This window comes from Capronia coronata (assembly GCF_000585585.1).
Source record: "Capronia coronata CBS 617.96 chromosome Unknown acBCG-supercont1.8, whole genome shotgun sequence".
NCBI classification, from domain to species: Eukaryota; Fungi; Ascomycota; class Eurotiomycetes; order Chaetothyriales; family Herpotrichiellaceae; genus Capronia; species Capronia coronata.
Genome location: NW_006912900.1, coordinates 1,143,038 through 1,167,620, shown reverse-complemented (window position 1 = coordinate 1,167,620; position 24,583 = coordinate 1,143,038). Strand labels below are relative to the sequence as shown.

Here is a 24,583-nt window from a genome sequence, read left to right as displayed (position 1 = left end):
AAACAAACGGCCGGTCGGGAACGGGATCCGAACCCCGAGCGCGAGCATCAACCGGTCCAAGATCCGAGAGCTTCTCTCAGCCACGCGTCGTCCAGATCCTGCAAAATCGTGGGCTCGTGCAAAACGCTGTTCTCGTCGACCATGGGCAAGGCTGAGTCATGGGACTGGACAGCATCTGCTCCACGCTTTGCATTGTACCACGATTTGACAGACATGAATATATTGGCGGTTTTGGCGAAGATGCCATTCACGCAATCCCCACCGGCGGCGCTCAGCTGGCCCAAGTTGTGAATGAGCTGATCCAGGACCAGGCCCAGGTCGATCGTGGACCGGACGAATCCCGTATCCCACAAGGGATCATCGAGGGTGGCGAGCTTAAACAAAATCACGATACTGCGGCAAAGCTGGGCGAAGTAAGGAAAGGACAGATAGGGGTATTCAGACACGGGCAAGGTGAAAAAATTGTCCACCGCCGATTTGACAATGCTCAGACAGGTGTAGAGACCCTCCAGACGCTGAAATCCGGGCCCGTCAACGCCGGTGGGTGTCTTGTGGAGTGCCACCTCGTGGATACTCAGTTCGGTATAATACACGGATGAAAGAAGAATCTCTAATGATTGTTGGTGAGATGGTTCCTTCCAACGAAGCTGGGGGCGGTGGCAGAACTTACCGTTGTGCTGCAGCTGAGGAGAGAAAGCGCTCTTCAATTCCCCTAGCTTCCACTGAAGGGCCTGTAGATAGAGCCTAGGAGGCATAGTTGCAGCGTCGGCCAGCTCAAGATCTCCAGCCGACCACATGGCGTGTCGTGCGCGCTGGGAGAACAATTGTAGCCGGACCTGATGCGCAAACATTTCGTCGCACGGGGCTTCCTGGCTTCTGCTGAGAACGTCAAGGCACTCGTCCAAGTAGGGCGTCCATCGCATGGCGTCGGTCTGTGCAAAGAATATAGAAACACTGGACATGTCAATCATTCCGGGTTCGCAAAGAGGGACGGGGCTACATACGTTGAGCTGAGCAGAAAACAGGCCAGGACTGCCCGTCGCTCCTCCATCGTGTGAGTAGCCGGCGCGGGGGGTCCCGAGCAGATGGTGCCGATGGTGCCGACCGTGGGGAGCATATTTGAGTCTTTCGGCCACGGCCTGTTCAGCCGGAGCTCAAACACCAAGACCATTGCAAAGTGGGTGAAACGGAACAAAATCTTTCGATGCTTGTTATTTAATTGATCGTGCCCCCTAACACCGAAGTCAGCTGCCGCACATAGCGAGTGCTTGATGGTGAATTCCTCACCAGGCCAAAAAGGCCAGGAGGCCGAGCAGCAGATCGATGTCAACGTTTTGTCCGTTGTCGATCAGCATTCGCCGTGCTACCGTTTGCCTGACCTCTTCACCCAATGCCATTCTCTTTTCAGTGCTCTTTGTGCTGACTGTCATGACGCAGAGAAACAGAAAGGGCCGCTGTTCGTGGAGCTGCTGAGCAGACATGCCCGGCGGAAGATGAAGAAATGCAAAGTATTTCAACATCTGGGACCGGAAGATGGCCAGGCATTCTTCGGCCTCCTCTGGCGATGGTTCCCGGTCAGTGCCCGTGTTAGGAGTAGACGAGCTTGCTGTCGTGGAGACGGCACTCGACGAGGCTGACATCGAGACGGTGCCGGCCGAACGAGCTTGGGAGGTGGTGCCCTGGACCCGGTCGACCGAGATATCTCTCGCATGGTGTCCCAGATCCAAAAGGGCCGATGCAACCGACTCTCTGCTGGTGGAGGACTGAGAGACGGATTGCAGCAGAGAGACAAGACCATCGACCTTCCCCTCCAAGTGGGCGATTCTAGACTCGGCCCTGCTCTCCGTGTTGCGTTGTCGCATCGAGTCGGCGGGGTGGCATGGTTTGTTGAGGCGCTGGCATCTTTCACAGGTGTTGTTGCTGAGACGCCAGACGCATTTGCACTTGGAGCGGGAACAGTTCATGCAAGCGCGTCCGTACGGGCCTGACATGGCTTGCTAGAGGGTACGACCACCCTCAGACGCGCGACCATTGAGTGCAATAGATGAAAGACGGGAACCGGTGGCCGAACGGGACGACCGACGACTATTTAACATCACTAGGATCAAGCCGCATCTACGGACACGGCGTCCGTCCAACCTTGACCTTGCGGGTTGACACCTGATTGGATGTTGACGTTAGCAAACATCACGTGTACATGAGCCTGCGACGGTGTTCGGGGCCGAATGCCGGTTGTATTGAGCGACGTATTTTCAGAGGCCTGTGTTCACTACCGTCGTCCCTGAGGTGAGTAAGGAGTGGTAACCATCTTGTAGACCTCTCTCAGTCACTCGATTACTGGCCAGAAGGTATCTGTGCCCCATGTCAGGCTCGAAGCCGTAAGCCCTCGCTCGTACGGCCTCATTGCCAACAGAAACGATGAATGATCGGCGGCGCTGCGTAGGTATTGTTATCAACGCGTCAAGCTCGCTGACGGCCCGACGGAAGTTCTCACAACCTCCACAGACGAGGTGAGGGGTAGAGAGAAGAACATCCATGGCTCTGTCCTTCAAACGTTGTTCGATGCCCGTACTACCGAACTTGAAGCGTTTCATGGCATTGACTCGGGGTCTGGAAGGAGTTGAAACGTTCCTTCCCAGGCACTTCCCAGGCAGCAGTCACGTCAGGTCGTCCATCACCAAGGCTCCTTCCTCAATTCACCTTTCCCCACCACTTTGACCCTGATCATTCCCCTGCTATCTGTTCCTCTACTATGGCATCAACTTTGCATGACAACTAATCAAGAAGCTGATAAATCCTCCAAACTGATCTATCCCGCCACCACTCTCTGCAAGGCCCAACTTTCTCCGATTACTCCTCGAAGATGTCATCAGACCCAGCCTTGGCCGCGGCCAACAGCCTGCGTACCAAACAAAAGCCCCTTAAGGATAAGTATCGATCCGATCCTTCTTCCGCCCTTGTCACCCTCAGCTCCTCGGGAACCCTCGATCCCACCTCGACAAGCCTTACATGCTCGTTGTCCGCAGGCACCGCGGCAAGGAAATTAGCTGGGCTACATAAAGCCGCGGGAGGTGCAGGATTTGATGCTTCGGGTGAACTGTGCTCTGGGGATATGCTACTCGAGTCGTTGGTGGCTTGTTTTGGAGTCACGGTGCGGGCCGTGGCTACGAGCTTGGGTGTCCCCATCAAGAATGGCACCATAACAGCCGCGGCGGACCTGGATTTCAGGGGCACAATGGGCATCAAAGATCCGGACGGGAATGCTGTTCCAGTAGGATTTACGAAGATCAAGCTCAGCGTGAAGATTGACGTGGATGAAGAACATGAGTCCAAGGTGAAGAAACTCATTGAACTGAGCGAAAGGTACTGTGTGGTATTGCAGACCTTGAAGGCAGGAGTGCCAATTGAGACAAGCCTAGGCCACATCGATGAGAAGGACGGTGATGACGGTGCTTATGGAGGAAATGCCACAGGCGCTCCCGGAATACCAAACGAGAGTGTCTTGAGGGTCAATTGAGTACCAGACCGGAGTTGCAGATAGAACGGAGTCCTCCCTTTCATGATATCTCTCGATCACGGTTCTAGAGCAGGCTCACCGCTTGCCACTCATAGGTATGGTAACAGCTCCCGCTTAGGTACAGGGTGCTCACCCCAACAGCTGCCCGGCTCATATCTAGCTCCAATGTGATATGTTCAAGACTACTTCCTCGGATGGTGTTCGGGCATTTTTGCGTCACCATGCCGGCCACATTTGTGGAAATTGTCAAATCGCTATCACCAAGCCATAGCGGTGGAACAGACGACTGTTGACGGAGCTTCTCTTTCTAGCACACAGCCTTCACGACACATACTGGGCTCTTTGCGGAGCAGGCCTGACTTTTAGGCTGAGGCCCCCAAGCTACGAGCTCAATATGGTTTCCGCCGGCCTTGGTGCTGTTGACCCTTCTCATAACTTTCACCCCTCTCACGTCTCTCGCGTCTTTCGCGCCTATCAGCATTCCTCGCCTCACGCTCCGTTTTCTCGACAGCTTTGGTGCGCTCCGCAGCGATCACCTCCCCAAAAGTCGGTGGTCTCGTATACTGGAAGCGACGCAATGTCTCACCGCTCTTGTCTCGGTCCATTTGAAGTTGCAGCTCCTTGAGGTAGGCCCGCCACTCCGCATAGGTCTGACAAGTGTGCTTCACAGCACCAGGTTCCTCTTCGTCACTGCTGATGCTGTCACTGGAGCTACTGGTGTCTGTGGCCTCGGACTCTGTGACCTCGGATTCGGTCTCGTCACCGGTAGAGTCTGCCTCTCTTCTGGCTGCCCTGACCGCCTGTATTGCCTGCTCTTGGATCCACTCCATCGAAACGTTCTTGCCGAACCATTTTTGGCACACTTCGTTGTATAGGTCTTGAAAGTCAGACACATCTTCAACTTCGCCCTCTTCAACTTCACCCTCTTCAACTTCGCACTCTTCCACAAGATCCATCGTAACGGATGTCGGAGATGGTGGGAGAGGATGGTGGTGACTTGGGGATCCGGGCGCCATTGCAGAAGCTGTTTTTGTCAGCTACCATTCCTGGAAAGAAGGTAAGGGGTCTGGTGACATACTCTCATCTTGCTGGGGTTTGTTCAACTCGTTGGGAGGGTTGTGGACGAACAACGCCTCGTCAAGCCACAACTGTGGCACTTCAAAGTCCGACATGATGATGATGATGATGATGATGATGATGATGATAATGACGGCGAAAGGGGACAATATTCGATCGCAATGCTGGAGACTGTAGAGTCCAAGGCCCGAATGCGAACCGAGCAGCTTCCCTTGCAAGACACTGGGATCGCGCGATAGTGTGTGAGTTGTTGTTATTGGGGCTTGTGTTGTTGTTCCAGCCGAGGCGCTTCACTCTCAAATCTTTCAAAACACAGTCTCGATCTCCGGGTTGGCGAAATCCTTAGAGTATCGACCTGATGACTTTGCGAAAGACCTTCGATCTGACTGCCGCGTCCTGGAAGATTGGAGAACCCAGAACTCTTCCACTCTCGAGTCCTGGACGGACACAGACGAATGGGAACGTTGTCGACCCGGCGTTTTGAGAGGTGTGAAGAGTAACCAGTACCGTGCATTCTGGTTCTGTCCTTGAGTGGGAGGTTAAGAAAAGAAGAAGAAAGACAGACCCTGTGTTACTTGCTGGATACACAGTGAATTCCAAGCGCAACTCTTGGTCACAGAAAGCTTGGCTGCTCAGTGTTCCGGACTGTTCTACCATGATGTCGTCGGATTGACTCTTGAGCGTGGGAATGACCAGGTGGTCTATTGACCAACCTGCTGTGTCTGGACTGCCGTGTGTTGACTTGCGGATAGCTCAGCGAAAGTTCATCAACGCTAACATGACAAGACACACTGTGCCTCAAAGACTTTGCCTATACAATTCACTGGAAGATAACTATATAACAGCTCATTCCTGGTGTATAAGAGCCAATCCTCAGCTTCACTCACTACCTTGACTCTCTTGTCGTATTTGCTAATATAACATGTCACGTGACGAGGCTGAGGCATTCAGGGGTGAATAGGCTAGTTCTTGGGACACCGTATCACATAATAATACAAAAGCATTCCATATCTGTTAGCCATGGTAGTCTCACAAATACTAGCACTTTAAGCTAACGCTGGTATCGTTAATATAGTGAATGCTCATTCGGACCGTAAGTTTATGCTTGGAGATGGGCTTCGTAACCATCGTAATCTTGAATACTATGCTCTGGCATGAATGCCCCCTGGGGACCTAAGTCACCACGGTGAGTTAATTGGTCAAGTAGCATAGGTAAGGTAGTTTGGTTTGCATAATGAAGAAGGAGGCAAAGGGCATAGTTTGGCATAGTATGGATGTGGAATTCACCACAGACATCATTCTGTCCCTTTCTCACGCATCAACTCTTGCTAATGTTGCCAAGATAGCATTGTCAGTATGAGCAAAGCCATTCAAAGGAGTCTCTCTCTACATTAGGGCTTTTGTCGCAATAAGTGTTAGCCTGTGAGCTTGATTTGGATGCAGAAAGACAAGGTTGGTTTGATGTTGTTTCCATTTGAAGTCTCTCATATGGCTTTTGAGCCACAATGTCTCCAGGGTTTCCTCTCCTTCTTCTGGCAGGGCTTTGTTGATATACAGACAGGGAAAAGCAGAGAAACCACTCCCACACAGTACAACCGAGACCAGAACCCAGTGTCCAGCACCGACCGGTCAGGCCCCAGCACGCGCCAAAACACCATGCAAACAAATCCCAGCACAGTAAACCAGCACAGATACCACCATTACCACCCACCACAGCTCTCACCTGCCTGTACTCCTACCCTTCCTCCATCTCCCTCCAAGCCCCGTCCTCCTACCCACCTCTCGCAATAAATTCCCGAAGATACCGGGCCGCCCGCGCCTCCTCCTCTCCCCAGACGTATCCACCAGCACCTGGATCAGAGCGGTTGCCATGGTCAGCGGCAGTCTGCGAAGAACTCGCAGGCCGAGCGACCTGGCGTGCAGCTTCAGCGGTGGCCGCCTCCACGTAATTGGAGGTGCCTGTCGGCGTGACCACATGAAACCGCCGCACTCCAGCCCCAGAGGCACCGGCAGAAAGACCACCCACTCCCGGAACAGCACTTGATGTCGCCATCGTCGTCGACGCCGCAACCAGAAGGCGCGGGTCGATCAGACCACTGTTTACAGTGGCACCGGCAGGAACCGCAGTGCCAGAGGCAGCATTGGCTTGGCCTGGACAATGGAACAAGGCAGCGGCGTTTCGAGCACCAGAGAGTGGAGTAGGAGGAAAGATGGGCGGTGCGGCACCTGCGGAAGTTCGTGGCGGCTGCATTGGCACCATCGGCGCTGCAGGCAGAGGCAGAGTAGGAGGAACAGTAGCAGCGGCAGCGGCAGACGGCAGCACCGGTCGTCGGACCCGGGCTCTGGCTGTCGCGGGAGGGTGTTGGCCGAGCAAGTCGCCAACGAATTCCTCGTGGCTCTTGCCATCAAGATCGGCCATCGGCCTCGCCTCTCCTTTCTTGACCCACCAGCTGGGCGCCAGGTCCCGCGACAGCTTGTGGTAGTCTGTCGGGGTGTTGCCCAGGCCACGCCGCCGCGCAAGAGTCTGCAATCTCTTGCGGAGCTCCAGACTCACAACCATGCGGCCTGACGGTATTGGGATCGGCAGACAAAAATCTGCGATGTAGTGGTCGACCGCCAGGCCGCTGTCGATGTACCCCAGGATGGTCTTGCCATTGACTAGGCGGGGTTGCAGGAGCCGGTTTCCTGCCAAGTCGACAGCCATGGCTGTGTTCAGGAGGATCTGCTCCCGACTCAGGTTGCCAATGAGCTGGACCTCGTTGGCAGTGGGCATCTGGCGCCCAGGGCTCAACGCCGGCACGTTGATGATCTCCCGGAACCGAATCCTCCTCATGATCAAGGTATTCGCTCGGGGCATCTTGACCTGAGCTTGAGCGTTCACGCGGTCGATAATGTCTGACATCTCGACCCGTGGGTCCAGACGGATCCACAGCTCCATCAACATGCCCGAGACGTTGGCGGCGATCCATCGGGGAAGGTGGGAGAAGAATCGAAGCGGTCTCCCACCGTTGCCGTGCTCGATGAGACCAGTCGCCTGGTCCACCAAGAGAGGCACCGGCACCCCGTGCAAGCGGTCCGGCCCGGGCTCCAGGCGAAACAGCACCGGGTGGAGGTTCTCTTCCGCCAGCATCTCGAAGGGATGCGCCGAGCCATGACCGTTTGCCGGCCGCGGGGGGATCGCCTGGGCCACCCTGCCGACGTTGCTCAGGGGGTTGTACCCTATATGATATGTAGGGAAGGGTTGTTGTGGAGTGGGGTTTTGAAGAGTCGTTGGCCTCGGGGTGGCTACGAGCGCAGTGCCGGCTGCGTTGATCTCAAGCTGTTTGGCCAATTGATGCTGTACTCTGTGTGACGCCATTTTTCTGCTCTTGAAGAACCTTGACAGTCAAAGCTTCTTTTGTAGTGAAGTTTGTCGTCTGGTGATATGCCTGAAGGGTTACAGCCTTTGCTTTCCCGTGCGGATTTGTCAAAGTCGATTGAGATTGAGAGTTTCAGGAGGCCGTCGACGGTAATGGTAGAGTTAACTGGATTTGGACGTGAAGAGGATGATGTGATATCAAGGTGACGAGGAATGAGGATTCAAGAGGTGTCTAGACGACGCAGATATTTTCTTTTCTTGTCGATCAAGCTAGGGAGAGGGCTTGGATTCAGGTAGCAAAGGCGCTGGATATGAAATTGACAGACGTCGACAGTCTTTCTTTGTCGATCTAATCAATAAGAAAAGAGTTGAACTCGCGAGAGACGTGATAAGGTGAGTGCTGTGTCTAGACGCTGAGGGTGATATTTTTTTGTCGATCTGATGCAAAGCGGAGGATACAGCGTGGCCGTGGTGAGGTATGGATGTGGATTCAAAAGAGACAGGAGAGTGGAATACGCTTGTCTTGTGTGCGAAGGAGAGCGTCGTAAGTGAGATGAGAATGAACAACTCCAGGTTTGAAGGGTTTGAAAAGGAATATTTCAAGAGTCGGTAAAGGCAGAGTCGCTGATGCAGTTGTCAAAGTCAGGTAATGATTTCAAGGTGGTAGAAACGATCGAATGTCTTGCATCGAACAATAACTCGAAGATTTCGTCTTTGTACAAGTGTCTGGTTTCTGTCGACAGTGAATCTGTTTTGGTTGTTTCAAAGTCGCAAGGCTGAAGTGCCATTCACATCCTGAGGCTTGACGGTAATGCAGTTCTGCTGCACCCTGCAGACTGCGCTCCCACTCTCGCGATCTGCTTCTGACTTTCTTCATTCCGTCTGCTTCAAACGTTCCAAGGTTCACCGCCATTTGCTTCAAACTCCCCAAGCTCGACTCGAGGGTATCACTCTGCCTCAGTGAGGCCTGCGCCAACAGCAGTCGACATACTGAGACGCCGCAGGCAATGCCGCCTTGCGATACCAGTGTTGAGACAAATGCAATACCGGACTCGCACCAAGTCATCGACTCACCTCCGTCTTCAAGCACGGTCTGCTTCATGTTCGGGAGCAGCAGACACATCATCAACCCCACTGAAAGGGAGCCTGGTTGACGGGCATCTGGCAATGAAGCAGCTTGCCAATCGAGCCGAACTTCTAACAGCGGGCTTCAAACTCCACCATCAACTTCCATAACAGACAATTATAATAACAGACAAGTTCCAGAAGGATGAAGATCATGGCAAGCCAGAGCCTGGAGCACCTGGTCCAAGGGTCCTGATCTCCAGGCTCTACCTCAGGTAATGCAAAAAGAGCTGAATTCCCTCTGACATGGCATTGTCGCAAACAAGGACTCATGCCGACCTTGCCAATCATGGAGATCTCCCTATAGAAGGCATTCTGGAGATGACCTGGGGCTATCCAGTTAGTGACCAGTTCAGGTCATTGGTATCTGTCGTTGTCGACAGAAAGGGCGGGAACCAATGACACTGTCTTGGTCATAGACAAAGGAAGAGTCAGACAACATATCTTCGGCCGCCATGCGCGTGAACATGGAAAGTGAGTGGCCGGTAGCAGTGTTGTCTGAGACATGATCCGGAAGATGGACAATGACAATTCAATCTCGAAGCATAGAGGTCACGGCCCCTTCAGCCGTCTTCACCAAACGGATGATTGAACTTCAGCAAGCCATTCAGTCCGCCAACCCATCCATCATCTCCTTCAGTGCCTGCAATGGTTCTGCGCATGATGCAGGGGATACCACCGGCGAACCCTTCAGGGCCAGGCCTGATTTCCTCTCCAGAAACTCGGACTTCAGTGCCAACGCCTATACCATCGGTATGTCTTTTGCCGTCAATGCTGAAGTCCACTTCTCGCCCTCGGTTCTTCTCGCTCAACTTCAACGTGATTGGCGTGAAGGCAGGCAGGACCAAAGGGCGGAAGCTCAAGCTGCGAGGGCAGATAGGTGTGAGGAGCAAGGACGGCACTAGTGGGTGTATGATGCTTCCACCGCTGCTGAGGCTATAAGCGGTACTTCCAGTAGGTGTGGATATGATCATGCCATCTGCAACAGCCTCGGTGAGGAATCGACCTCCGACATACACATCGACAATGGCAAGATGTGGGTCTTGACCTCTGTGCAGGATCACTTCGTTCATGGCATGCAGGTCTTCCAACAGATCTCCATTCCCAAGTCGCTTGCCAGCGGCATCAAAAAGACCGACTTTTAGTCTCTGTCGTACTAGCACTCTTGCCCCCCTTGCTGGACCCATGGATTTCCCACGAATGGATGACCAGCCCGTACAGTCGGCTATGGAGCCCTGCTCTGTGGAAGGAGAGCTCTGAATCACGGCATGTCGCTCAGAGGCAGCACCCGACATGTATACCTCTCGGAATGCTCGCTTGTATTCGGCAAACTTCCATTCACTCAGGAAACCAAGGGTGCCCATGCTGAATGACAGGATCGGAGGGACTTTGGGAGACGTGGCAAATATGGAAGCCGCATGTAAAATGGTCCCATCGCCACCGAAGGTGACGACCAGGTCGACTTTGTTGTGGTATGCTCGTCTTGATAGATGTGAGTTGCTGGGACTGAAGTGATTCCCAGGCAGCGTATCGCCAAGTTCAGCAGAGTCTTGGGGTTCCAGAAGAATGTTGACATCCGGATAGGTGGTCATGACATGATTGCTGAATTCCTTGACAGCCTCTGTGGTTTGTTCGGAATACTCTTTCTTGATCAGGAGCACATTGTGCGGCGGTTGAGACCACTCAAGACAAAGAAGTTCATGAGCAGGGGTATCTTTGAGACGAAAGCCTCTACGGTTTGGTAGGTCTTCTATTGGTTGTCGTTGTGGGTGTCTTGTTGTTGACGAAAAGGCGCGCCCGTGCCCGTCCAAGGCCAAACCTAGATACGAGGGACCTCCAGCTCCATCCGGCTTGCTCTGGAGTGAACTGCTGATGGATTTGAAGGTAGAAAGACAAGTTCTTGTCGTTCTGGAAGATGTGGTCCATCTCAAGGTTGACACTGCTGCCATGATGGACGGGCACCTTTTTATCCAGGAGGCGGAAGATGAAGAACAGAATACTATCTGTTTAAGCTTGCCATGGATTTGTCGTGATGACTTTATGTTTATCCCAGAAGGTAAACAGCAAGCAAGAGTGAAAGAAGCAACCAGTGTCAAATGAATGCTCAAACCCACAGAGGTTTGCTGGATGCAATTGCCGGTGATGAGAGAAAGGAGTTGGGATTCCGTGATGCGCAGAGCCTCGTGAGGACATTCATGATAGAAGTGGTCACGTGCTATGAGTCACGTGCGTCATGGGGTACATGGACTACGCTTAGTCATGGAATGTCACTAGGATCTTAGGCTAAGACTTAAGCTCAGAATTAGACTTATTAAACTTACCTTATCTGGCTAGAATTCCCCATACTCAGGCCAGTTAAAGGGTCTAGATTGTGATCTTGATTAGATAGTAGATTAGCTGGTTTAACCCCTCGGCTGCATGTGCATGTGAATAATTATTATGATGTGTTCGCTGCTGACTCCGAGCGTCAGTCAGGCACCTGCAGTGCGTTGGAGGCAGACAGAACTATTAATTACTACTCTGTAGATCCCAATATTGATGCTTGGGCCTTATTCATAAGTCCTCGTTTCCCCAACCACAGTTGCTCCTCGTCTTCTGCTCTCACATGCTTTCAGGACTGTCAGTCTCCAGTGTCCCTCAAAGGTCAACTGGACTCTCGGCGCCGCTGCCATTCCGCCGGCTTCCGTTTTTCGTTGCTTACGCTGCCTCGACCCGGTGTCGATGGCGCTGATGCTGCCGTCATCTCGCCTCCAGTCACTTTCTCCTTTCAATGCTTACCGCTCCTATACAAGAGTCCAGCAGTAGAGCGTGGCCACAAGTTTCCTGACCTGCCTCCCTCCCTCCCTCCCCAATCCAACCATGGCGGCCGATACTCTACGAAAGCGAAATCTTCCAACGGCGTCCCCCACCGACACGAGTCCTGCTTTCGGCGACGGAGGAACCGGCACGAGTGACCATCCAGCCGGCGAAATCAAATATGGCGCGTGGAGTCAGGTCCTGCGCGCAATGCTTCTTCTGACATGGTTCAACTGCGGCGCGGTCTGCATCAACGTGACCCAATTCCTCGGGGCACCGCTCTACTGGTGGAACAAAGACTACTATTATGCATACATGGCGTTGACGAAGCAGTCGTTTGCTATTCTGGGGATCGCAGCCACACGATGGTTCACACCTACCAAAATCCGCGTCAGTTGGGACAAGGATCTGCGGGGACAATTTCACAAAAACACGGCGGGAAGGCTGGAAACCACGTTCCCCGAACGGCTGGTCTACCTGGCGAACCACCAGGTCTACACGGAATGGCTGTACCTATGGTGGTTCGCGTACACGAGTAAAATGCATGGCCACATCTTCATCATCCTGAAAGAGTCGCTCAAGTACGTCCCCGTGCTGGGCCCGGGCATGATGTTCTATGGGTTCATTTTCATGGCGAGGAAATGGGCCTCAGACAAACCCCGCCTTGAACATCGTCTGGAGAAGCTGAAATCCCGCCACAGTGGTCCAATGTCCGGCTCGGCAGGGTTGGATCCAATGTGGTTGTTGATCTTCCCGGAAGGCACCAACCTGTCTGCCAACACCAAAAGGATCAGTACAAGATGGGCGGAAAAACAGGGCATTCCTAACACGAAGCATGTCCTGCTCCCACGCAGCACCGGTCTCTTCTTCTGTCTACAGCAACTACAAGGTACTGTGGAATGGATGTACGACTGTACCATAGCGTACGAGGGGACTCCGTAAGTGCAGCATAGCCAACAAATGCCAACTTCTGTAAATATCGAGAGAGCTAACAACATTGCTACAGGAAAGGTGGCTTCGCTCCCGACTACTTCACCATCCGATCTACATACCTACAAGGCCGGCCTCCGAAATGCGTCAACATGCATTGGCGCCGGTTCGCCGTGTCGTCCATCCCGCTGAACGACGCAAAGGAGTTCGAGAAATGGCTACTGGACCGTTGGCGGGAAAAGGACGATCTCCTGGAGCAGTGGTACGAGACGGGCTATTTTCCAGGCGACGCCGAAGCGGCAGACGCATCCCGCGGCATCTCCAAGGCCGGATACATTGAAACGGAAATGACGCTCAACAACTGGATGGAAATCGGTCAGATCTTCGTCGTCTTGGCCAGCGCCGCTTTGGTCGTCAATGTCGGTGTGAAGTTCTTCCGCTTGTTTACGACGGCGAGATGATCATGGGTAGGGTGGGACCAGAATCCAAGTGCGGTTTCGCGTCAATCACCGCGGGGAATGGCGAATGGCGAACGGCAAACGGCATTGTCGTGAGTGAAAGAGCTATGCAGTCCTCACTGAGGGGTTGGAGCCGGTGCCAGCGCGTTTCTGGAGATGGGATTGTGTCTCGTGATATAAGATAAAATTGCATTGCGACGGAAAGGGAGGGCAGCCGGTGATGCATGAGTCGGGAATAAGATACCGCGGTCAAGATACCACGGTCATGGGGCGCAGCGGAATGGTTTGTGACGACCTGAATATACCTATACCTACCTATATCTTATATACTAGTACCTCATATACCTCATATGCACACCGCGCCGCCGCAGGGGTGTATGGGACGAATGGATGATCGCATGGATCTTGTTGCTACCAATGCTACGTACTTTATATATATAGTACCTTCACTTCCAGTACTGGTAGTATGTCAATAATGGAAACAGTCCCAGAACAGGAGCTCGAGAGAGACATAGATTCAGTCACCCAGTGGATCTGCCTGCCATCTATCTATTCAAGTTCGTGATTTCGTTATGCAACTATTACCTGCAGAAAGAGAGACTTACTCTCTTTCAGCCAATAGACTTGCATCATATCATATCAATCCTCGTTACCCTGCCTGGCCTGCTATGACATCGAAATCTCTTCATGTGTTGGAAGGACCCTCCACTCTCCGCCCTCCATCAACAAGTGCGCGTCCACTTGAAAATCCAGAGTGTCAAATTCTGTGTGTTTTCGTGTTCACTGATTCAAAGGAAGACCACATATCCCCCAGTCCAATTTCATTCACAATGCTTCAATCCAACATTGTGTATTCATAGTCTGCCCGCTTGCTGAAAATGTGTCATCAATCAATCACCCAATCGACGCGACAATATTCCAACGCGCTGGCCAAGGATTCGGAAGATAGCTTTCAGTTTTCGGTGCTCACACCGCTTGGTTTCGTATCTTTCATGGTCTGCATCGTCTGACGCTTCGACCTCAAAGGTCTTTCCTTCATGTTGGCCGTATCTCATATATCGTATTTCGTGATTGAACGCAGCAAAGAAGATTCGTTTCGATTTCGGGATTCGAGGCCCAGCGTGGAAAGGGAGCTCGCGAAATGTGTAAACATGCTGATGATTTCCGAGTCATCGCTTTAGCGCCTCCAGGCGACTGGTGGGGGAGGACGGTCCCCTTTATAGACTATTTCTCGTTCAATGTACCGCTCCTCTTCTCGGTCCCAAGGTTGACGGGACCGAGGTGGTGGCGGTGGCTCAATGGCGAGGGGGCGCGGAATCTCCTCGACCACAGGAGGCGGCAAGACTCGATTCTCCCATTCAAGTTCTTTGACTCTTTTCCTCCGCTCTCGGCGGATGTCCTCGGAGAGCCCGACGAGACGGGCTATGTCTTCCTGCTCTAATGTCAGTACGGTAGGTAGGCTCGTGGACTGGTGGTCACTCACATATCGTAAATAAGCAATAATGTAGTAGAAATCTTCCGTCTCTTCGAATTCATAGCCCATCTCTTGTATGGCCTCTTTGACAACAAGATCCTTGGTGATTTCGGTCCACAAGCCCTCGGTGGGATCTCGCTCTCTGCCATACCGACGGCCGATGTCCCCGTTCGATGCAGGCAGCGGTGCCGGGGCGGGTAATGGGGGTGTTCGGACTGCACCCCTTGCACGTGTGTCGTCAAGTACTCCATCTGGCACAAACTTGCTTCGTCGTACACCGTTGTACCGCTGCCAGGTGATTTCCTGACTTCCTCCACCTGCTCCATCCATGCGTACTCGATGGGTCCCGGGCGGAACATCCACAATCTCCCAATCCCGCGTGGCGCCGTGGTACCCTTCACCGACATACGATCGTTCCAGCGCCCGGCTATTGTAGTACTCAGCCTCTTTTTGGACATCTCGGTCATAACCGTAATCACGGCGAGGAGGAGGAACAGGCTCGTAGTAGGGATCTCGCGGAGGAGGCGGCGCATAAGGCGCCACGGGTCTCGGAGCAGCTGGACCTTCGTTGCGGTCAATGACAATGTCTTCAGCTGAGGTATGGCCGTTCCTGGTTTGGGTTCGACTGATCTGGATACGCTCTTCCGACCTAGCTCGGGGCGCAGGAGCACGAGGTGGCGGAGGACTTGGAGGAGATGGTGGTCGAGAGATAACCCGAGGGCGGGTTGGAATGGCGACCTCGAATCCATGGTCAATATGGCGATGATGGGTAACGACTTCCTGATGAATGGTAGGAGCCTTGATGACTTGAGGTTCTGGGGCCCGAACAGGTGCAGAAGCAACCGAGGGCGAGCGTGACCGTGATCGAGAATTCCTTCGGATAATGATCTCCTGTCGGTCACGGGTACGACCGCCACGACCCTCTTGCTCTTCCTGGCGAATGATGATCTCTTGGCCGGAAGCGCTGCTGGAGCGTCGCCCACGGGATCTGGCTCGCTCATGTGATTTTGATCGACTTAGAGGATAATCTTCGTAGCCACGAGGAGACAGGTTCTGCTCCTCACGGCGGATGATAATTTCATCCCTCTCGACATCGCCTCTGACCGACCTCGGGTAGTCACCCCTTCGAGAGACCACGTCGTCCCTGTCGTAGTCTGCATCATACCGAACTCGACGATCAGTTTCATCCCGCCGAATGACATTTTCTTCCCGCGAAGTGTTCTGTTCGCGTACGGGGGGAGATCGTACGTCCCGTTCTCTTTCTTCTCTTCGAAAGATGATCTCTTCCCGGTCCCACTCACGACCGGGAGGGGGTCTCCGATCCGTCTCTCTCTCGTCTCGGCGGATAATGACTTCTTCTCTGTCATATCCTCGATCCCTCTCCCGTGTCCGCGGCGGCGGTCTCGATGTCGACTCATCCCTCTTTCTGACAATGATCTCCTCCTTCTCAAACTTCCTTTCGGGCTCCGGCAAGGGTGACCGCCGGCGAGGTCGAGGGACAAATTCGAAGTCCTCTCGTTCTCGCTTGGCCAAGACTACCGGCCCAGCAGAAGACCGACCATAGCCTTCTTGTAAGAAATCCAGACCGGATCTAGGGCGTTCCCGAACATCGTCCCGAACGAGGCCTTCCCTTTCTCTTTCCCGTTCGCGGACGGGAGCACCACGACGATAGTCTACCTCTTCATCCACATAGCGGTCATCATAGACCCGACGACCATTTCGGGAGGTATAGTCTCTTCGGTCGTCGTAGCGGTCGATGGAGACATCATCTGCGTAACGACGTCCGGCCATGGTAGATGCAACTGGCCTGTGCGATCAGGCCCCGAAGTGAGAGGAGAGACTGGCCAAGTTTGCAGTGTGTTGGCACGAGCCAGCGGGCGGTCCGCTTGCGGCTGGGGTCGTTTCAGGAGTAGACGACGGACTAGCCCGAGCTGTCACCTGAGGAGGCTGGGATAAGCGATGGAAGAAGAAGAAGAGATGAATTGTCTATCCTGAATAGCGAAGACAGATTCTGAACGGGAAGAGTGGGAAGCCCGTTAGATGTTACGAACAAGAAGGATGAGCACACATGTGGGAGGACACCCTGTAAATCAGCCCTCTGCTGCCAGTTGTCACAGAGGCGGAGGCAGATTGAGCGCAGCCCAGCCCAGCGCAGCACAGCATGCAACCGCCTCTCTTAGTTAGACGTAGTACGTAGTGGTAGTCGTGCAGTGGTCGTGGTCAGCGCAGCCAGTGAGTAACCTCCTTTACTAGGTACCATACTAGTACTACTATAGTACAGTAGGTGCCTAGTCGCTAGGTGGTTAGTGGCCGGCGCCTGCCCCAGGAAGAGAGGAAAGGCCCGAGACGAATCAGCCGGGTGACGTCGATTTCTGCATTGCAGCCCAATAAAGACTCCCAAGGATCCCCGCCATCATAATCGTGGTATTCAGCTACCACCACAGCATCTCAACCAAGGCAGAGAACAACGAGAGATGGGACGGAACTGGGTACGCTATTTGCTATGGAGTACCATTGAACAACTTCAATAACAAACCGCCAGCAAGGGCATTGATGCATCAGGTTCTACCAGAAACTTCTTTTCGACTACAGCTGGGTTGCTCTGTATATCAGATTGGCTGATTCTGTTGGGTTCGAGCAGCATAAGCAGCGCAGGTAGTGAGTGATGCACCTGAGCGAATCCTGGCCTACTAGTACAGCATCACCCCTCACCGTGTGCATGGGACGAATTTTCACCCATAATCCAAGGCCGAGAAGACTTACGCCGCACTGCAGTGCTGCCCTGGACGGGCGCTCCCGGGCACCCGTGGTGCCGACTGAGACCTAATCAACCCCCAGGACGACACTGCAGTCATACAGGAGTAGTAGTACTATGCCTACTAGAGATGATCGAAGCAACTTCATTCGTAAGAGGTGGCAGCGCTGGCGGTGCCCAATACTATAGGTACCTACCTAGCCACCACAGCCTTGCCTGGGTAAGGTGGAGAAGAACAGGATCTGCCTTGGGCACATCGTCGATCAGGTACCCGTGTTGCCATCATCAAAGTTACGTTATTACTTCATCATTGTGTAGTCTTCTATGGTCCGTAGAGCAAACCGGACCAGGAACAGGATGGATCACAACTTTTTGTTTCGTCTATATCGATCCTTGTCTCTTCGATCCGAAGCTGCTCGCACATATCAAGATCACGCAACACCGAGTCCTGTACAAGATGACTTGGTTGTCTCATTATCATCGTTTGCTTCCATCGCCACGGGGCGACCCTGCCCAACAAAACCCTGCAGGATGCCATGTCAGTAGTCATCCGAGGTCCCACACGTTCTCCTTCCTTTCTGCGTAGACCGAACGCCTTGATCATCACTCAGGACGAATCCCGCTACCACAGACCGGTGGTAATGCGCTCCTGTTACCCTGCGCTAAATGTACAATGCCCCTGGGCCCAAACTCCTGAAATGCAAAACTGAAATGCTGTGGACTGAACCGTTGTAGGTGGAGGAAAGAAGGGACGTCTCGTCGTAAAGATCATTCAGATGACCGCGCGAGACGGTCTCGTGCTTGGGTTAGTTCTGAGACTGGTGGCAGAAACGAGTGGTCGGCATGCTGCGAACAATGGGCAGCTGTCATCTGCAACTTATGAGCGGACGCAGTCATGCGCCGATGGATCGAGCACGATTAGACATTAGTGGTGGACTTTTCAAGTTTTATTCGTCCAGAAGAGTCCTCAGGGATCTGGGTTCGCCACCTGTTTTCTGGTTAGCTCAGACGCCAACAAGACAAGAAGCGCAACTCACCCGCAACTGCCTGGAGTAGTCCTGGTTATCCTGAAGAGACACATTGCTAAGGCGGCTCTCGTCGTGGATATACAACGCGTACGGGTTTAATCGTTGATCCGTCGCCAGACTTCGTCGATCAAAGCCGTTCGAGACGGTGGTATCTGCGCTTCTTGGATCATTGCCCATCGGCATGCCAGACGTGTTGATGCGGGGGGTCTTGTTCCCGAGTAGCCCGGAAGACGACAGTTGACTGACTTGCCGTGAGGGAATATTGTTCGACGGGGACGTTTCCCCAGTTCGAGGGACGAAAGTCGTCTCCGGCCCAGCCTGCGCTTGCATCTTTTGATGTCGTCTCCGGAACCAGAGCCAGGCTCCAATTCCGATCAGGACGCCAATCCCCAGAGCTACACCTAGCACAATTCCCACAACCTTGCCAGTGCTTATTCCACCACCTCCGCCTCCACCGGAAGAAGACTGGCCGAGAGTGGCATTGGTCGAAGAAGAGGGGGTGATCACGACGGTTCGAACTTCGCCAGTCACGGTGGTGACACTGGTGTACACCTCTGTCGGAGTCGGAGTCGGAGTCGAAGACGAGCTTGAGCTGGGAGCGGAAGTGGGCGTAGGCGTAGGCCTGGGAGTCGTCGAAACTTCGGCGGAGGTGGGCGTAGAGATGGTTGAACTAGTCTATAAAAAAGTGAGCAAAGCCGGATTGACCAATCTACATGGACAAACAAGGGGTGGATGGGTAGCTTCAAGGTACAATACTGGATCAGAGGGAAGGAAATGGGACAGTCCTACAGAGGGGATCGCTGAGGTGGCAAGGAACTCGCTTGATGAGTAGGTCATAAAGGTAGCCTCGTCGGAAGAGCTTTCAGGAAATCCTGCGCTTGACACGGCAGGGGATGATGAGGGAGAAGTGGTCTCGATATCGGGAGTGGGGGTAGGTGATCCAGACTCGGTCAGGGAAGTACTAACCAAGGGAGAAGAGGATGTGGGTGCGGTGCTGGTTGCTGTACTGGCTGCTGTGCTGGCGGCCGATCCGCCAGAAGTGCCCGAGGGCGCCTTGCCGTCCAAATCGAAGTAGGCGTAGAGACCAGCATCGGTTGAACCACACCATTCGCTACCGTAACCGGGACACTCTTGGTTACAGTTGTAGGTGCTTTCCTGCTCCGCGGGGATGTAGTTGGAACACCAGCAATAAGATCCCTGGATGACGGCAAACACGTAAGAGCCTTGACAGTGTACCTGGCATGCTCCATTGGACTGGTACATATTGTAGTCTGGTCTCCGGCGTCAGTGGTTGAACAATGAACAGCATATGTATCGTTCAAAACTCACATGCGGGATAAGAGCCTGCATTGTTCTCCGGGGAGCAGTAGGAGATGTCGAGTCCATTAGACCGTGTGCTTAGTAGCAGAAGGATGACCGCCCACAGCAGGGAGCTGGTCCATAGTGAGTGAGAAGAAGCTGTCAAGAACATCTTGAGAGGACAACGGATCCGCCAGCGGCCAAAGTTGGATATTCCCACTATTTCTGCATTTGAAACTGTGCCCAAGTCTTTTCTCAATGATATCCGAGGGTGATGGGCGTGAGCTGGGTCGAGCGGTGACTATGGCATTGAAGGCTTGCTATTGGAAATGTGATTGTCTCGATGTACAGCGGTGACTGCTAAAATGTGGTTTGTGGCACCGAACCAACTCAGTGAAGAGGCGGTTGGTGCAGGCAAGCCTCCTGGACAAAGGTAGGCTCAGCGCAATAGAGAGGTGCGGACGACTCAGTGTATTTCGTCGTGCTTGTGCGATTCTGAAAGGACAGGACGACAGGACAGGACAAGACAAAGACGGTTTCGAAGAGCGAAAGTTGATAATTAGGGATATGGCCGGCGAGGCGGGAGTATGTCTATCTGGCCATAGGAGCCTTTCAAGTTATGCGTACAGACTGTAGATACTGGAAGGAGAGTTCTGCTAATGTCAATGAATGAGCCGCGGTCTTGGTGTTGTAAGGCGGAGATGCGGGCGGTAGTGGGTGAGGAGGAGGAAGATACAGTTCAGTTTACGAAAAAGCGACAGCGGACAGGACAGACAGACAGACAGACAGACAGACAGACAGACAGATAGACAGGTAGACGGTTGCAAGGGCCCGGGTCGGCAAGTGCAAATGGCGAAGAACTTGAACAAGAGGCGTGCAAGCCGAGCGAGTGACAGTGGATGCTTGTGGAACAAGGGTGGAGGATTGAAGTGGACTCGGGTAACAAGCGTTTGGAAGAAGGCGGTCGATGTTGGGTTGGGACCTCATGCACGGGTTTTGTTTCGAGGATCAACATGTCACGAAAGTCAAGACCAGGCACCTGGCCCGGCAAATGGGCTACTAGTAGTACTAGGAGTCGCGGAAGAAGAGGGACAAATGGTCAGAGGCCGATGTGCGAGCCGCTGTGCGGTGAATGGTTGGAAGTTGAGCTGGATGCGGGATGTATCAAGGGCCAGGAAAGCAGGGAAGCGAACGAACTACCACATTTAAGGTCAAGGTCAGGTAGTAGTGGGATGATGAATGTGGGCGGAGCCCGTAACATACAACGTAAGAACGGTGTATTAATGTTGACAATGTGTGTTGGTGTTTTGGAGTGTTTCTACTGGAGAAAATTATGCCTACGACCGACCTGTATGTGCTTTACGTGGGAAGAGAAGAAGTAACTGGTGACTCAGAGCAGCAGCAATGCCTGCTGGTTCTGAAAAGGTATATCATCATTATTGCTGGCTAAGGTAGGTAGACATCTCAACATGCATTATATTATAAGCGTTGATGCAGGTTTACGCAGACCTAATGCACCTAGGTCGGTAGGTACCTAGACCTTAGGTGCGCCTTCCCCAGCAAACTCGAACAGTCACCTTAAAAGCGCCTACCGCTGCGCTGCGGGTGACTTGTCATCCTAGTATTATTCCCTCTTACCTTAAAAAGATGATCGTCAAGCAACCGCCCCCACGAGTGGTCGTCTTCATGGTGTCCATTTAATTGTCTCTCCCGCTACCACGTTGCCACTTGAAGTTGATCTACAAGCGAACAACAGGGTCTCTCATTTCAGCCACTAATGAACTCAACTCGGTGCTCGGACTTCCTCGCTGTTCAATCCTCACCTTATCTAAGGTACATAACCTGAGGTACCTGGTAAACCTTCCCTGAAACTTCCTCGTCTCTCTCACTGTGTGGATCACGTATTCAATACGGGTACCTTTACTTCCGGGGTCTGTACTACTAGGTGTAAGGACTCTTCAGGATGGATGATACGCCTAGTCCATGCCACCTCGAGGACTCCAGCCAGTTATCCTCAATATGCGGCTTTTATCTTGATATTCTGATGGTACAGGAAGTTCTGTACCATTTTCCGACTGGTCAGAGAAGCATGAGACCAATTTCAACATGCATTGTGGTAGATGGTTCGGGTGTCGGAGCCGCCGACGTTACGCTTTTCACAGGTCTCCAGAGTGGACCATTTGACCATTTGGCCATTTGACTATTTTGACTATTAGATTCTTTGCGCGGCTCTGGGCCGCTTGTGGCAAATGCGAGAAACTCCGAGCAGAAACATTGCAAGAAGGCGCGTCGTGTGGCTTCTGATCAACACTGTGCAGGTATGCAGGCAGACTTGAGAGCAGATATGTGCTGCGAGGTCAGTATCCGAAAGGACAATACTGATACTCTGAAAGAACATGCTCACATCTATACCCTCTCCTGCAGGGCTTGTCGATCTTTCCCCAAGATATCCTAACCCTCTCGATTAATATTTCTCCTCCAGTATTATGTGTATATATATATGTATATGTATGTACACCAACAAAACTCTTGCATCGTGCGTACACACGCAGTGCAGTATGTGCCACCTCAGAGAGATCCACTCCATTATCCCGTGCGCTGTTCGGGCCTGATCCTCTCGAAAGTTGCGATGATTGCATGTACATCATGATGGACTGACGCGCTGCCGAGCCCTCCGGTCTGCTGGGAATTGACGGAACTATGCACCTGCTGCTGGATAGTACGTACAGTACATGGTGGTGGGTGTGTTGAATACACCCCAACCGAAAGGGCTGATGCATTTGGGAGCCAGCAACTTGAAAGCCGGTAACGCTGGCTGGCCTGCAGTAGCAGCAGCACGCATGCATGCATGCATCGTTCGCTCCCAAGATGGCGGCCTGCAGTACCACAAGCCTACTGTGTACAAAACTTGTTTGGGACCGCTTCAAGAAACACGGCGGCATGGCTTGCAGACCAATCTCGCTCCTGTCACTGCAAGCCTCCTTTAGGTAGGATCTCGCTGAAGTTCTCGTCCCGACACCTCCGTTCCTACGATACTCACCGCCACGTTTGACGGACTGCTGTACCACCATGGCTGATAATACTGTGGCCGGAAAGGCATCTTTTTGATCGTCTCGTTAGGCTCCACGTGTTTGTCACTGTCCAGTATCGTACTATCTGACATCTCGTGAGAGTAGCTCCCATGATGATGTTCTTGGGGTTAGAGGTATACCAGGGTACTTGTCGCCCATTCTTCTTCTTCGGGACTGTCGTCCTCTCAATGGAATTGACCTTACTGGCTCGCTTATCTGACGGTCGAACCGATAATGCTCGACCACTGGCCAGGTGTCTCACCTGAGATAGGATAGTCCTCCTGTCAACGAAGCGAGAGGACACGGAGCATCACGATAAGTAGTAGTTGTAGTACGTACAACAAATGGCGGCTTGCATTTGCTTGTTGCCTTCGAAAGTGCGGGGATCCGGGAAAATTCTGGTCGAACATCGGAGACGATCAAGGATGCAGTGCTCTGCAGTGTAGAGCTTCCTTGACACTTTGACCCTCGACAGTTGACTCGTCTGCAGGTTGAGGTGGACAGAGTATACCGCCCACGGAACATGCCCGGCCAGAGTCCCTTAGATCATGACTTTGGGGCACCCAATACCGAAACAGCCTTTTTGGCATGAGGTCGTCGACTGTCTACTGCGCCGGGATATGCTGCAGGGTCAGGGTTTCATAATCCATGCGGGCAAGCTGCATTCTCGACATGCATGCATCCCCTACACTCGCCAGGTCCAGAAACTTGTTCACCAGCAAATCAACATCGGGATACCTCCCTGTTTACCAAAGTCCTATCAGGTCACCATTGCAACAGGATTGGTTAATGCCGAATCTACCAGCCGTCGTTGATGCATGTCAACTACTGGTAGTTTGGCAGTTGATCTGGGACCGAAAGCTTCTCCAGCCACGGACTTCGCTCCTCGACACCTACTGCGGGTTTTTTCCCAAGGCATCCTCTACAGACCACCGCGTGGAAAAGAGATGCTTAAAAGGCGATAGTTTTGTATAGTCCGCTGTCAGCTTCCATATCTTTTCGTTTACCGTGGCATCACGGGCATGATATCCTTGTTGCTATCCGGCACGCCGCGGAAGCCACTCTTACACCTATTTAGCAATTAGCAATTTATCACAATGGATACCAGCACTTCGCGTCTCTTGCAAAACTGGATACGGACGTGGAGTAAATAGCAACGGCCAAACATCAATAGTAATGCCGTCGACCGCGGGATGTCAATGATAAGGTAGCAATACCATCTGACGTGCAGGGGAGTCCTTGCTTGTGGACACGGATATGGTGATGCAATGGTTCTTTCCACCCTGGCCCTGGAGTTATTGTCCGTCCCGTCGCTTTTTATTTGTTGTTGACAATGTCTTTTCAAAGCAGAAACACTTGAGAAATGTTGGGAACCAGCCTCACTGCATATACCGTAGGTACCTGACCAAGTCCAGAGGTTGATTACCCGGTGCTGTAAACGAATCCGGGATGCCTTGATGACGAAACACAGGCCATTAGGTTGTTTCAAGACGCTGTTTTCAATCTGCGGGAAACGAGACTTTGACGATCTCGATTGTGATATTAATATTATCATTTATTTTTTGTTCTTTCTGTGAGCGGTCACTCCTTCTCCGCTCGGGTGCACGTGACACGTGGGTGAGGCGCTACTCAGCCTCATCGGCCTCTCGGTTTGATTGCAGTTTCAGTTGTCAATCTCGGCTCGTCTCCGACGCA

The 24,583-nt window shown here is 52.8% G+C and overlaps 8 protein-coding genes across 8 annotated transcripts; 2 read left to right on the top strand and 6 right to left on the bottom strand.

Moving 5' to 3' along the window:
• Positions 1-47: 47 nt before the first annotated feature.
• On the bottom strand, positions 48-1,991 carry A1O1_08669 (uncharacterized protein; the record flags this gene model as incomplete). Its single annotated transcript, XM_007729527.1, has 4 exons — positions 48-610; positions 671-954; positions 1,005-1,232; positions 1,288-1,991. 4 exons carry the CDS (start codon positions 1,989-1,991, stop codon positions 48-50), a joined length of 1,779 nt encoding a protein of 592 aa, XP_007727717.1.
• An 872-nt stretch (positions 1,992-2,863) lies between these two features.
• A1O1_08668 (uncharacterized protein) lies at positions 2,864-3,517 on the top strand (the record flags this gene model as incomplete). The annotated part of the gene is made up of 1 exon (XM_007729526.1): positions 2,864-3,517. The coding sequence occupies one exon, from the start codon at positions 2,864-2,866 to the stop codon at positions 3,515-3,517; it is 654 nt and encodes a 217-aa protein (XP_007727716.1).
• A 389-nt stretch (positions 3,518-3,906) lies between these two features.
• A1O1_08667 (uncharacterized protein) lies at positions 3,907-4,689 on the bottom strand (the record flags this gene model as incomplete). The annotated part of the gene is made up of 2 exons (XM_007729525.1): positions 3,907-4,541; positions 4,596-4,689. 2 exons carry the CDS (start codon positions 4,687-4,689, stop codon positions 3,907-3,909), a joined length of 729 nt encoding a protein of 242 aa, XP_007727715.1.
• A 1,676-nt stretch (positions 4,690-6,365) lies between these two features.
• On the bottom strand, positions 6,366-7,952 carry A1O1_08666 (uncharacterized protein; the record flags this gene model as incomplete). The annotated part of the gene is made up of 1 exon (XM_007729524.1): positions 6,366-7,952. One exon carries the CDS (start codon positions 7,950-7,952, stop codon positions 6,366-6,368), a length of 1,587 nt encoding a protein of 528 aa, XP_007727714.1.
• A 1,688-nt stretch (positions 7,953-9,640) lies between these two features.
• A1O1_08665 (NAD+ kinase) lies at positions 9,641-11,026 on the bottom strand (the record flags this gene model as incomplete). The annotated part of the gene is made up of 1 exon (XM_007729523.1): positions 9,641-11,026. One exon carries the CDS (start codon positions 11,024-11,026, stop codon positions 9,641-9,643), a length of 1,386 nt encoding a protein of 461 aa, XP_007727713.1.
• Positions 11,027-11,936: 910 nt separating this feature from the next.
• On the top strand, positions 11,937-13,264 carry A1O1_08664 (uncharacterized protein; the record flags this gene model as incomplete). Its single annotated transcript, XM_007729522.1, has 2 exons — positions 11,937-12,811; positions 12,880-13,264. The coding sequence occupies 2 exons, from the start codon at positions 11,937-11,939 to the stop codon at positions 13,262-13,264; spliced, it is 1,260 nt and encodes a 419-aa protein (XP_007727712.1).
• Positions 13,265-14,438: 1,174 nt separating this feature from the next.
• On the bottom strand, positions 14,439-16,526 carry A1O1_08663 (uncharacterized protein; the record flags this gene model as incomplete). Its single annotated transcript, XM_007729521.1, has 2 exons — positions 14,439-14,693; positions 14,745-16,526. 2 exons carry the CDS (start codon positions 16,524-16,526, stop codon positions 14,439-14,441), a joined length of 2,037 nt encoding a protein of 678 aa, XP_007727711.1.
• Positions 16,527-18,494: 1,968 nt separating this feature from the next.
• On the bottom strand, positions 18,495-19,781 carry A1O1_08662 (uncharacterized protein; the record flags this gene model as incomplete). Its single annotated transcript, XM_007729520.1, has 2 exons — positions 18,495-19,193; positions 19,308-19,781. 2 exons carry the CDS (start codon positions 19,779-19,781, stop codon positions 18,495-18,497), a joined length of 1,173 nt encoding a protein of 390 aa, XP_007727710.1.
• Positions 19,782-24,583: the final 4,802 nt, after the last annotated feature.